Below are 13,524 nucleotides of genomic sequence, written 5' to 3'. Positions count from 1 at the left end.
GGGGGGGGGCGATGCAGAACTCGAAGGATGGAGCAGCAAAAGCATGGACAGACTTGGGCTGGCAGTTTAGGTCTGCAAGCTTTGCTTCTCAGAGCCGTGCTCACACTGGGGCGAGAGATGGTATGTGGAAGGGGCAGGCCGGTGCTCGTGTCCGGTGAGGGGTGGTGCGGGTGGGCATCAAGGGAACGTCTCGCAGCTGCCGCCCCACCCCCTTCAAGCTCGGGTGGGAGGTGACATTTCTGCCCTGAGAAGCAACAAAAAGATCTGGGCACAGGACCCAAGGACTCTGACTAGATCTCTAGGATAATAGTTCATTCTCCACTTTCATGCCCATTTTCATTTTATACCCTTGTAGGGTATAAAAGTGATTTATATATATATAAATTTAACTGCCCCCTCCCTCCAAAAAACAAGAACCAGACAAAGCAAAATCTCTGCTAGCTTTGTCCTTTGGACGTTGAAGCTGGGCTCTACCCTTTCCTCTGGTCTGCAGAGGGAGAGCCAGCTGAGAGAGGCAGCAGGCGAGGCTCCCCGCCGCCCCAGCTGAGCGCCTGTGGCCATCCTGAGCTCTCAGCTGCCTCTGCAGGCAGCAAGTGGCTGACATCCCAGGGAGAAGAGACCGTGGTTTGCTGCAGGTTGGGGCCATTTCCCTTAGTTCCAGCCGTGCCCGAGAGGGGAATGTACCCATTTGCATTTAACTTTAGGGAAGTGACGTGTTAGGGAGGGGGGGGTCATGTGTATGTGCATCTTCCCACTTACTCTGAACACAGGGCACCCCAAAAGGACATACGCTCACTGCTCTGGTTGGACCTGGGAAAACCCAAAACTGCCGAATCCGAGGTGAGGGAACGGGCATCCTGCATGTGACCAGTTCCACAGCATAAACACACACATACACACACACACCAGTACATACGTTGACATACGTACAGTACAAATGCTGTGCACAGCTGTTTTCTAGTATAATTTACAAAATATAGAATTTGGTATATTTGTTAGATCTCCAAGGATTTCAATGATACAAAATAAAAAATACAAAAAGACAAATCGGGTCCCTGCCCTCCCACCCCAGCGGCATCTTCGTTTGCTTGCGGGTCTCTTACACGCATACAACTAGCATAGTCTAAAGAAGGGCACAGAAAGTTGTTTTATTTAATAAATATTCTTTTTCTCAGAACCACCCCTCCGTGCCTCAAGTCCTCTCACCTCCCCCTCGCACTTCGTTCCGTTCCCCTCAACGAGGCATCGTCTACGTGTGCGGGTGCAGGAGGGGGACTGCGGAGAAGGCCGCAGCCCCTCCACAGCCAGCACTCCCGCCAGAAGCCCCTCCGTGGGGTAGGGGCCGTGGCCTCTGGCGGAAGCTGAAATGCTCACACAGGAAAGCGGGGCCCTGGGTCCCCCAGGCTGAGGCCTCCCCGTCAGCCCTGTCGCCGCACGCCTGGCTACCACACGCTGCCAGAGCTCCAGCAGCTCCTTTCTACCCGTGCAGTAGCAGCACCCGTTAGAAAACTCGAGACTCAGATCACGCCTGGCGGAGTCTTCTACGGAGGAAACATCTTTGGTCAGCTTGGTGCTCGCAGGACGCTGGCACCCCAGGGCCTGGGGCCTGCCCACAAAGGCAGAAGCTGCTTCTGGAGTCAAAGTGGAAAATCTCACCGGCGCGGCCACACGGGCTAGAGCGCAGGCTTCCACCTGCCCACCGGCACACAAAGAAGCCATTTCCGTTTCTCAGGAGGCCAGGCGGCCTGGCATCACCAGTTGGCAGCTGCTAACTGAGCGGGGGCCCACCGTTGAGGAAGTAGGTCATCATCTCGCCTTTGCCCTTGACCTTGACCACACCCCTGCACTCCAGCTGGTACGTGTTGGCAGCCAACACCTGGTACATGTCCGTGGTGACCTGAGGAGGCAATGGAGAGGTTCAGACCCCTGAACTGCCTGTCGTCGTCCACAATGACAGGTGCACCCGTAGCAATCTCACGCTGCTGCCATCGATCCTGAGCATGTGACCAGCGTGCTCACCCAAGTCTCACTCCACAGCAGCTAGATTAAATGGGATAAGCAGCAGCCCTAAAACTCGGAGGGAAGTCCTATTATCTCAGGTTCACAAAACCTGAGTCCCTTCCCTAGGGTTTCACAGCTAACCAATGGCAGAGCCTGCATCCAGGCCTGTGTCCTACTGCCCATCTGCTTCAGCTTTTGGAACAAAGAGGGGGACTGAGCAGTGGCCTCAGTAATCACCGCACTACTGCTGGGGGAAGGAGAAAACAGCTATACAAGCGCGAATCTCACGAGAGGAGCTCCCTGAGCACATCCCACAGTACCGCTGAGGCTCCTGGCCCTTCCTGGCTTGTCAGGCCAGGAGAGAAGGGCCCGGGAATCTCTGGGTGGGCTACTGGAAGGTGACCCTGCTGCGGTACCATGCGTATTCCAAGAATGGGAAAGCCCTCTGCAAAGCTGAGGTGCCAGGCCACTGTGTGGTTGCACAGAGTCCTTCACTTGGCTGTGGGTGGGGTCAGAAGCTCTGCAAACGCACGTGCCTCTCTCCCCATCTCCCGTCGTATCCCTTCTCCCCTTGGCACAGGGATGCAGGTGGGAGAAAGCAGTTTGCTCAGGTCACTCCGACAGCACCTACATGCCAGCCAGGTGGGGCTGATCTGGCCAGAGCTATGCTTGGGCCGACTCTGTTCAGAGGTCCCATGGGAGAGGGAATCTAAGGGACATTTGAGCAGCATCAGTGTGAGCAAAGAAAGGGCCATGCAAGAGAGCACAGTTCAAATGTGGGGACACTGAGGCCAGGGAAGCTAAGTGACCTGCCCACAGTCTTGTGGGGCACGGGGGGGCTGGAGGGTACAGGAAGGGAGCCCAGTCCAGGGCCTCACTCTTGTCAGACTGGAGCAGAGGGAATCAAGGAAGGCCTGGGACTCACAAATGCCAGCTTGCAAAGGATAGAGAAGAGAAAAAAATCTCTGGGCCTCTGGCCAGGCCCCTTGGCTGTTGGGGGCACCATCCCAGGGACCAGTGGCCTTGCCTGGTTCCCCTGAAATAGGCCCTGAGTGCTGTGGGCAGGACCTTGCCCCCCCCTCCCCCGTATAATCTGTGTCCCGCTGGGTATGCGGGTTGTGTCCTTAGCACTCCGGCTTAGCCGGGACCCCTCAATTCCTTCTGCGGCCAGTAGAGGGCTCTGCGCAGGCTGGAGCTCTGTCCAAGGTGCTGAGGGCTGGAAACACACTTGGGGTTCCAGGGACCTGCGGGCGGCCTGCCCCCAAGACCATGCGGCACAGCCTGAGGCCTGCCAGGTGGGCCCCAGCCCTCACCTGGATGCGGTCCGGCACGCCGGTGCTGTCCATGCGGCTGGCCACGTTCACCGTATTGCCCCAGATGTCGTACTGAGGCTTGCGAGCCCCGATCACCCCGGCCACCACGGGGCCGATGTTGAGCCCTGCAGGGGACAGAAGTCGGCATGTTCTCTTCGGGGTCAGACCAGCGCTCGCCCTCACTCTCATCCCTCCCTCGATGCCCAGCGGGTTCCTCTTGGCCTGAAGACAGCCAGGGGCCTCTAAGGGCCTGACGTCAGGCTTGGCCCCGCAGCTCCCGCCCTGCCAGGCCAGACCACAGAGGCCTGTTCACGCAGCACCGCTCCTGTACGCGTGCGACCCACGTGGCTGCCCCTGGCAGTCCATCAGCAGGACCAGCCTCTTCGAGCACCCAGGGACTTGCCACATCATCCGGTTGCCTTTCCATAATCCTCCTTCTCAGGGGCATTTCAGTTTTCACTGCCACTTCAGGCTCCGCGTACCAGAGCCTCCCCTTCTCTTCCTCCTCACCTCTGCTGCTTCTTTCGGGGGCACTACCATGGTGGCTCCTCCTAACCCACGGTCTCTTCCGTGTCCAGGTGGGCCTCCCCCAGGTGTCTGAGCTAGGGCGGGCCGGGATGTCGCCAGGGTCCAGCTCCAGAAGCAAGGCTGCTGCCCTCCACGTGGGCTCCCTGTCTCACTCCTGGCACTTTTGCTCTAATCTCCCCGACGTCCTCCCAGTCTTGCCCACACCAACCCCGATCACCCTGCCACTCAGCATCCGCTGTGCTGGTTCCCCTACCTCAAGCGTCCTCCCTCCTCCCCAGGCAAGAACCTTCCCCAGCACACCTGGCTTTGCTGATATGGTCTAGACAGTTCCTGCCACATCTCCAAGCCCCTGGGCACTCCTCCCTCTTGCCCCAGAAACTCTCACCCGGGGCTGCATCAAGCCTCACCATTGCATGAGAGGGAGGACTACAAACATAGACCCTTCCCTCCACAGCCCCCCTCCTCCTCGGTCCTGCCAGGCCACATGCGGCTTTTTACTCCACCTACTGACCCCAGGCTGGACTGGCCGGAAGCCAAGCTCACCGATCTTCATCTGAAAGTTGTTGAAGGAGTGCTCATTGATGTACTTCATTTGGTCCATGAGCTTCATGGCAAAGTCAGCCAGGGCTTTGATGTGGGTCTTGCCCACCTTGTCGTATGTAGAGTCATTGAGGCCTGAGGCGGCCATGTAGGTGCTGCCAATGGTCTTGATCTTCTCCAGCTGCCTGAACCGATCCTCACTGATGATCTGGATGGAAGGAGGCCAAACCTGGGTCACCGCCAAGGCTGGGGCACTGAGGTCTGCGGGGAAGGGCAGCAGCATGGCCCCTCATACCCCCTCGGTTCGCACAGGGGGCCCGTCTCCACGCCAATGTGTGAGCCTGACAAAGCAGACCTCCCAGGGACACGTCCTCATCTTTGTCCAGAGAGACACCCTTCTCCTACCTCCAGGCCCAGCCAGAAGCCTGCCCAGACGCACTTCAGCCAACGTGAGTTACCTGCGCCCCAGGAGCCGCAGGGGCTGTTTCCACACAGCCAGGCCCCAGCCCCATCCTCCTCCCCAGGACCTGCAATCCCGCTGGGGTTGATCCCCTCACGCTCATCACTCGGTGAGCTCCCAGGGTCGAAATGCCCTCCTGGGCACAGCAGACCCGGTGCTGGACACACACCGGGTACTTGCTGAGGGTGCTTGATTGTGTTTCTGTCCTTGCCATCGAGGACTTTGCATCGTCGTCCTTCTTCCTCCCTTGGCCTTGGAGGTCCTCCTTCCTTGGACTCTCTCGAAAGCCAGGCCCCGACCCGGCGCATGCCCAGCCCCAGGTGGCATGAGAGAAACAGCAGCGAATGGGGAGGACTGGCAGGATAGCCGGCCAGGGTCTCAGAAGCCCCCTGTCACCTACCGGCCACGACTTGGGCCGAACCGCATCTGTGGACCTACTTCGTCCTTTGTAGGAGGCCAGGGTGTCCTGGCATCCCTCCCGCTCCAGGGACCCACGCGCCCCCCACTCCCCAGCCGCACCTCATCAAAGTCAGCGATGATCTCATTGAGCAGCCGCAGGCACTCGACACCCTCATTGTTGGCCTCAAGCTCCACGTAGAACTCGGAGAAGTTGGCGATGGAGGCGAACATGACAGCCACGCACTCGCACGACTGGTAGTAGAGCTCGTCGTTGCGTCGCTCGCGGGCCAGGAAGTGGGCAGCCACGTCCTTGGGCAGGATGTTGTGCAGCAGCCGCCGGTTGTAGGCCTGCAGCTCCTCCATCTCCTCCTTCTCCTCCGTGGCCTAGGACACGGCACCGGTCGGAGGGAGGGGTGCGCAGGCCGCCGCCCCGGGCCCCCCCACTCCTCCCCGGCTCCTCCCCGCCGTCTCCACCTCCCGCTCTCCGCGAGGAGCAGCGACAGCAGGAAAGCGACACGCGTGTTCGCACCCACTGGGCCTGCCCGCCCCTCAGAACACGACACGTGGGAGGGTGCTGGACCCAGGGCCTGGAGGAGAGGCAGAGCGCAGCCTGTCTGCGCAGAGCTAGGCCGACACGGCGGCTACGGGGCTGGTCGCAGACCGCACCTCCAGTGGCCCTCCGGCGACCAAGTGCTCCCTCGCTGTCCCTTTCCCTCTTCCTATCAGGGAGCACCGTTTGAGGAGGGTCCCTCCTGCAGACTGACCGACGGGAAGATGACCCAAAGCCCTGCCACTCCCCTGGTTCCCCTGAGGGCAGGCGTGCCCCAGGGCCAGGAGGTGCAGATGCCCCAAAGGGCCACCTGGGGCGGGATGGGGACGTCACCACTGATTTTGGTTCTCCCCCACTTTCTTGGGTCTGGGAAATCAGGGTTTGTGGTCACTCACCCTCCAGGCTAAAGGGACAGTGCAGAGCTCTGGAATCAAGTGGCCAAGGGTGGCTCAGGCTGAAGCGCGGAGGTGCAGGAGCCACCTGACCAGAGTTCATGGGACACAGGAGGTACAGAGGGCAGTCTGCTGGCTTCCTCCCCCTTGAGGGCAAGCCAAGTGGCCCCTTTAATGGAGAGTGACCATGTTGGCAAACAGGCGGGTAAGGACCACTGCGGGGCCGCTGCAAAGGTCTCGCCAGCCCTCTTGGACCCACCCTAACTCAACGTGGAGGCCTGTCTGTCCGGCTGCAACAAGGACCTCCACCAGGGCTGGGGCTACTTCCCAGCTCTCCCAGTGGGTGGCAGCTGCTTTAGGGAAACTGCCAGCACCCTCGCCCGAGGCCACGGGACTTGGGTCTAGCAGGAACAAAGGTCAGGGACCCCAAGGCTCAGAGGCCCAGCCTAGCCTTGCACCCGAGCTGACGGCACCACAGTCCATCGCTCCTACAGTCACTGGAAACATGGCTTCGAGAATGGGGGTCACACCTATGGAAGTTCCTGGGCCCTGGGACACCAGGTGGGCCCAGCAGGCATGAGCTATCTTCCAACCCACGTGACTTCTGCTCCCGTGAGGCTCCCTCGGGCCACCCCCTCTTCATTACCTGGGGCCACTGCCCCTAGCTCTGAGATGGTCCACGGCCTGGGACCCAGGAGCCCGCCAGCTCCTCTGATCAGCCCAGCAGGTGGCCATGGAGGCTGGGGCTGGGACAGTGGGAGCAGGGCTACTGCTGGGAACACAGGCGAAGACCTGCCCAGAACTCTGAGCACGCTGCCCTGAGACATGATGCTGGGCCGCTCCCCACACAGCCAGCTACTTCTAGGACTGGGCTCGGGCAGGGCAGGAGGGCCCAGGGGTCCAAAGCCCCCTGCTGATCCTAATGAGGTCACTGCCCTGGGGGACGGACAAGAGTCGGCTCTCGCGACAGTGGAGACCCAGCGGTCTGGCCAGGAGCAGGCCCGATCCTGCCTCAGGCCTCCCCCACTCCCTGGTGGTAAGTCATGCACCCACTACGGCCAGTGACCCATACTGGCTGCTGGGTTGACTGGGGTGGCGTGGGGGGCAACGGATTATCACTCACCCATCCCAAGGGCCTGTGTTCAGGGTTTTGCTTACTGATACATATTTGATGTTGTTCCCCCTCCCAAAAGCCCTGGAGGACGGGACAGGGAGGGACAGGTAAGCATCACGAGCCCACGGCTGGGGCTCAGGGGAGAGAGGCCGACGCACCTGGCAGGTAGGGACGTGCTCACCGTCCCACCCTCCCACCTGTGTGCAGGGGCCTCTGTTGCCTGGGCACTGGGTGGGGGTGGTGAGGGAGCCCCCGGCTGTTCTGCTCAGCCCTGGCCGGCAGCCTCTCATTGACCCTATGCATTCAGGGGCTGGACAGAGACCTGGCATGGGGGGGACAGATTCCCAAGACAGGCTGAGTGGCAGCCTCACCCTTCCCTTGCTTCTGCCCGTTTCTCGAGGTCTCTGCAACACAACTTAGTTGCCCATCAGCAACCGTCTTGGGGGCCGGGGACTCCCTGGGGCTCCCATGGGAGGTGCGGGGTGTGCGGGGGGTGTGCGCATGCGCACGTGGAGAGAAGTGGAGGGACATCAGCCCCAGGTCCCGCGGAGCCTGGTCAGCCCTTAGGAGAGAGCTGGAGCTGCGGGGGGAGCCTCCCCAAAGGACAGGGCTTGAGAGAGCCAAGAGGAGGCAGGGAGGCAGCAATGGGAGCTCAGGAGGTGGGCCTCTCGCACGCCCCCCCACCCGGCATTCCGGCGCACAGAGCTTCCTCGAGCCCCCGTGGGGGACTGCAGTGGGCAGCGGGGCGGCTGGATGCCGCCACCCGTAACCGAACTCGGGGCCTCCCGCGCCAGCCTGAAGACTTGAATCTCAGCGTTAACAGGCAGCTGAGGATGGAGGCGGCCCACGTGGGTTGCAGGTGAGCTGGAGGCCGAGGCCCAGCCGGGGGAGGCCAAGGCTGCCCCCAGGGGAGACGGCCTGCTCACCCTACACGCCCTTGGGCACCCTCTGGACCTTCTGAGCCCCCGGTAGGTAACAAGTACCCCACTGCCCCTGCCCCGGCCACCTCTCCCCAGGGCCAGGGCAAGCCACCGTCTGGGTTTCCATCCTCCCCTGGAAGATTCATGCCAGTTGTGGCCCCATAAGCCCCGCTCAGAGGCCTGCTGGGCCAGCTCCTACACTGCAGCCTCAGGACACGGTGACATGGGCAGTGCGCACCCCACCCTCCTCCCTTCCTGCCCCTCCCCCCCGGCTCTGGATGTGCCCACTAGCGCCTGGCCAGTGTCTGTGACTTCACAGCGTGTCCCTGGGGCCCATCAAAGTCCCAGCACTGTCAGGGGGGGTTGGACTGGAATAAGCTCTGGGGTTTTGCCTCTTGGCTCCAGGGAGCAGACCTGCTGGGACACGGGGTGCCGGCTGGTGGGGATGAGGCCTGAGCGGGACACCCCAGCCGTGCATTAGTAAGGCCCAGCCAGCCCAGGGGATGAACGTGCTCACGTGCTCACGCCTCCCCAGCCCCGCCCCGGGCCGCCCACCTGCAGTTTCCAGAGGAAGTCCAGGCGGGCGGTGGACTCCACTTGCTGGGCATGCAGGTACAGGGCCAGCACGAAGACGGAGATGATGATGGGCGTCACCACCTTCAGCGCCACCTTGGTCGCGTGCTCAGGGCTGCAGGGGGGCGGCAGATGCCCTGGCACTGCAGGCAGGTCCCAGCGCCCTCGGGCCTTTCTCTTCCTCCCGCTACGCCCCCTCTCCTCAGCCTCCTGCTCATTCTGCCCGAGGCAGTGCCTCTCCCGGGAAGCCTTCCCGGCCCGCAGCCCCACCGCAGCGCCCACTCGCAGCCAGTGCCCGATGCCCTCCTCTCCCTGCGTCACTGGGAACCTTCCCTCTGGTCTCATTGGGGGATCGGTGAGGCCCTTGTAAAAGGTCGTGTCCATCCCAGGTCTCTCCCAGTAGACACGACAGGGCCATGGGCACAGTAACAAGGGAGCTGGGCAGTGACCCCTCTGGGCTTTGGGCAAGCCTCGTAACCTCTCTGAACCTCAGTTTCCTAATCTGCAAAAGGGGATCACAACGGCCATACTTTAAGAATTAAAGCTACTGTATACGAAACTCCTTGTATACACCTACAGCAGGAACCCCAAGACTGGCAGCTAATAATGGCTAATTCCATTGCTGTGAACGTTATTAATAACCGCTCTTCATGGGAGCTGCTGCCCCGGGACACCCGGGGGCTCGGCCGGGTAAGCAACTGACTCTTGATTTGGGCTCAGGTCATGGTCTCAGGGTCCTGAGATGGGGCCCCGCACCCAGCAGGGAGCTTACTCCAGGTGCTCTCTCCCCCTCCCTCTGTTCCTCCCCTCACCCCCCTACCAGTTCTCTCTAAGCAGCAATAAAAGGCCACTGTCCCAAACCCTGCTCCCGGTCCCCAGGAAAGAGCCTGGACCTTGAGGGCTGCACAGCCTCACTTCCCAGCAGCAGCTCAGCGCCGGGCTTACCCTGCGAAGCCCCCAGGCCTCGCCCGGCTCCTTCTCCCGGAGGGAGGGCGACTGGGTGAGGGGGGCCCCACCTCCCGTTCTCCTGTGCCCCAGCATCCACCTGCTCCCGGGGAGAGCCTGAGGCCAGATGCTTTCCAATGACGCCCGTGCAATGGCCCGCGGGCCCTGCAGGCCCAGCTGCTGAGCCTGCAGGGCATTGTGCAGCAGTGGGGACCACCCAGGGGGAGAAGGGCCTCCACCAGTTAGACCCCTTGGGACCCGCTGAGGAAGCGGCTGCTTGCCACCCCCCCCGCCCCCGCCAGGCTGCTGGCCACCAAGGCCCGGAGCGCTGATTCGGACAACTCGGGGGCACACACTCACCACTGCGAGGTCCCGTTGTTGTTGTTGAAGTCTCTGTGGACAGGAATGGGGAGGGCTGTTTGGGGCTGCCCTCTGCGTGCACCCCCACCTGCCCAGCTCTGCTGCCCCCACTCCTGGAACCCCTGCAGCCCCCCCAGCACCCCTTGGGATCCACCAATACCTTCAGGACGGGAGGCTTGCAGAAAGACCAGCCCCCCGGCCACCAAGACCGCAAATCAGGGCAAGGGGGTCCTCCCTTCCCTGAGACCCGGGGGCCCCCCAGCACCCCTGCCCTGGGGCAGAAGCCAGCCCGCCTCCCACCCCAGCACCGTGCTGCCTCCGGAGGCAGCGAGACACGACCCCTGTGCTGCCCAGTGCGGTGGCCGCAGCCACGTGTGGCTCCTGAGCCTTTGTACGTGGCTGGTGCAAGTTAAAACGTCCCGTGGTGTCTAACAGATACCAGGTTTTGAAGAATCAGTGTGGGGAAAAATGTAATGTGTTTCATTAATGATTTTATATTGACTGCAAATTAATATTGTGAATGTGTTGGTTAAATAAAAATATTAAAAATGCATGTTTTGCCTTTCTAATATAGCTACTAGAAAATTTTTGAATTACACGCATGCCTCGCATTATCTATCTCCTGAGCAGCGCCCCAGAGCCAGCCAGGGCCTCCCAAATGAGAAATGACCTGGGTGGGGGGCGGAGAGGCTGGCAGTGCGGGGGGGAAGGAGCCCATCAGAGGGAGGAGGGCCTGGACCGCCTCCCCTCCTGGCCCTCCCGGTCCTCCCGGCACAGCAGCCTGCACGGCCCCTGGGGCCACGGCCTCCCCGCTGTCTGCCCACAGCCCCACTCGGCCACCAGGAAGGGCGCCCTTGAATCCTAGATCCTTCCCTACGCCTTCCTTTGCTCAGGTGACACTGTCTTCACCAGAAAGTGGCGTTTCTGACCCTGGAGTTATCGCCTGTCTCATCCATGACTGTACCACGCTCCCTGGCTCGGCGCTTGGAACACGCAGGCCCTCAGTGAATGCTTTTGGATGAATGGATACAAGGATGAATGGATATCTTCCTATAACTTGGAGAAAGCACAGTTTGCTGCATTTTTCTCAAGGGACACAGACCTGTCACTCGCATTTTTTGCACTTCCTGGTGTGTGTGTGTGTGCGCGCGCGCGCGTGTAGCGGGGTGATGGGAAGAGAAGGGTACTGACAGTCGGCACCTTACAGACGTTTTACTACTATGGACATTATTCCTGTTTTACTGGGAGTTAGATAGCCTGGCCTGCTGCCTGGAAGTGGGACCCAGTGGCTCACCCTCATAACCAGGAGCCTCTGAGCAGTGCACAGATTACCCAACCGTCCGTGGCAGCCCTGCCTACTTTGCTGGGCTGCTAAGAGGATGAAAAGGGACAATGTATGTCCCAGAAACCACAAAGGTTTTTTTTTTTTCCTACTCCACAGACCTTGCTATCCAGCTCTGTTGAATCTTGACTCCTCTCTGGGCCTAAGGTGCCACAGACAGATGGAGCTAAATGAAAACAGTTCATCAGAGGCTGCCCTGAACAAATGAGGAACAATTCACTGAGGCCTGAGGGCAGGAAGGACAGCAGGACCTAGTCACCCTGAGGCCAGCCCCCCGACCCCGTACTGGAGAAGGGATGGCGGAGAAGGCCACACTGCGGTGCTTTTCCCAGGCAGTCAGCTGGGGAGCCACAGAGCAGCCCCCTCGCAAGCCCCCTGCGTCCCAGGCTCCCAGCCACCCACTGCCCTGGCCTCCCTGCAGGGCCCCAGACCCGGTGGGGAAACCGAGGCGGGGGGGGCACCTACATGGCATTGGCGGTGACCAGCAGGTCAGCGTTGTCAAACAGTGTGACCCGGGGCACCTCGACGATGAGCACGTATATGAGCTCAATGGCCAGCATGAGCACCAGCTTCCCAATGCAGCTGATCTGCAGGAACACGGAGCAGGCCAGCAGGCTGAGCAGCACGCTGTAGGTGAAGTACTGCGGACAGAGGGCAGCGGCCTTCAGCGCCCCGGCCTGGCCTCCCCAAACCCCGGCCTCCCCGAGCCCTGGCCCTGGCCCCGGCCTCAGCCCCAGTCTCCCCCGGCCCTGGCCAGCCCCAGCTCCAGCCTCCCTGGCCTCCCCGAGCCCCAGTCTCCCCGAGTCCCGGCCTCCCTCAGCCGCAGCCCCAGCCTCCCCCAGCCCCAACCTCAGCCTCCCCGAGCCCTAGCTCCAGGCTCCCCCAGCTCCAGCTTCCCCAAATCCTGGCCTCCCCCAGCTCTAGCCTCCCCAGCTCCAGCCTCCCCGAGCCCCAGCCGAGCCACAGGTGAGGCCTGGTCTGAGGATACTCCTGCTCACACAGACTTGGGATGTGACGTGAAGACGCCTGGGCAGCTACGGGGGGGGGGGGGGCGGGAGTGATGCAGCTCTGGGCAGAGCTCGCGGGCGCGGGCAGGAGAGCCCGATGGTTAGAGCAGGGCTCCAGGCCAGGCAGGCTTGAGGTTTACCCTGATTTATTACAGACCATCTGTGCGACTTGGGCCGTTGGGCCAACCTAAGCCTCCGCGTCCCCATCTGCAGACCCCCGTGCCCCGGGCTCTGCTACGGTGGGGTGCAGCCACGGCACGGCTGGCGCCCTGAGAGCTCTGGGGACAGAGGTGCCCCAGCCCCTGACCTGCAACCTTAAATCCAAAACTCTGAAACCTGACGGTGTTTCACGGCTGATGCGGTGGCAAACCTGCCCCAACTGCCATGCTGCTGCTTATCGTCTTTAACCTGCTTCTTGAGACTCTGCGTGCACTTTGCTGCCCAAACGTTACCGTCCATCATTGCCAGGTGCGGCCCGGCCTACGCCGCGGGTGTGAAATACCCTCTGAACGCTGAGAAGCTCCGCAATTCACAACATACCCGGCCTGGAAGGCTCGGACGGGGCATTGGGGCCCTACACGACTTGCCCCGGGGGAGTCCCTGCTGGTCGCCAAGCCTCAATCTCGGCCTCAGACAACAGGGGGGCCGCACCTCAGGCGCCAGGGGTGCCTTTCGGCTCCGTCCCGACGCCAAGCCCGGGCGTGTCAGCAGCAGTTTTGCTCCTCCTTTCACATTTAGCAGCCTTACTCCGGAGTCGGCACCGGGCCTCCCCGTTGGCTTCCCCTGCCTCGGGCTGGAGGCCAAACGGCGCCGGAGGATGCTCCCAGGTTGGACCCTCGGGCGCCCTAGATGTGCAGGAGCCCAACGAGGGACCGCACAGGGCCCCGGGAAGGGGGGGCAGCCTCCCACCGCCGGGCGGACAGGGGCAGAGGACGTGGGCAGTGCCACGTAGCTCCTGCAGCCCCCAGGGTCCCAGCCCGCCCGGGGGCAGGCCAGGCTTACAGCTGCTGTCCCCAAGGGCCCTGGTATCTGGGCACGCCGAGGGCTCTGCAGCGGCACCCAAGCTGGTGGGACCACGGC

General features: G+C 61.8%; 1 protein-coding gene across 1 annotated transcript in view; it reads right to left on the bottom strand.

Moving 5' to 3' along the window:
* Positions 1-1,124: 1,124 nt before the first annotated feature.
* ADCY5 (adenylate cyclase 5) overlaps positions 1,125-13,524 on the bottom strand; it is a 146,729-nt gene continuing 134,329 nt past the window's right edge. The window contains exons 15-21 of the mRNA XM_055316382.1: positions 11,903-12,078; positions 10,096-10,128; positions 8,773-8,905; positions 5,362-5,625; positions 4,386-4,590; positions 3,315-3,439; positions 1,125-1,897 (exon numbers count right to left, since the gene is read on the bottom strand). Of these exons, the coding sequence (XP_055172357.1) occupies positions 1,769-1,897; positions 3,315-3,439; positions 4,386-4,590; positions 5,362-5,625; positions 8,773-8,905; positions 10,096-10,128; positions 11,903-12,078 (1,065 nt within the window). The 3' untranslated portion in view covers positions 1,125-1,768. The remainder of the gene's footprint in view (positions 1,898-3,314; positions 3,440-4,385; positions 4,591-5,361; positions 5,626-8,772; positions 8,906-10,095; positions 10,129-11,902; positions 12,079-13,524) is intronic.

The sequence above is a fragment of the Nyctereutes procyonoides genome, unplaced genomic scaffold (assembly GCF_905146905.1).
Source record: "Nyctereutes procyonoides isolate TBG_1078 unplaced genomic scaffold, NYPRO_anot_genome, whole genome shotgun sequence".
NCBI classification, from domain to species: domain Eukaryota; kingdom Metazoa; phylum Chordata; class Mammalia; order Carnivora; family Canidae; genus Nyctereutes; species Nyctereutes procyonoides.
Note: the sequence above shows the minus strand (reverse complement) of the source record. Positions and strands in the feature narration are given on the sequence as shown.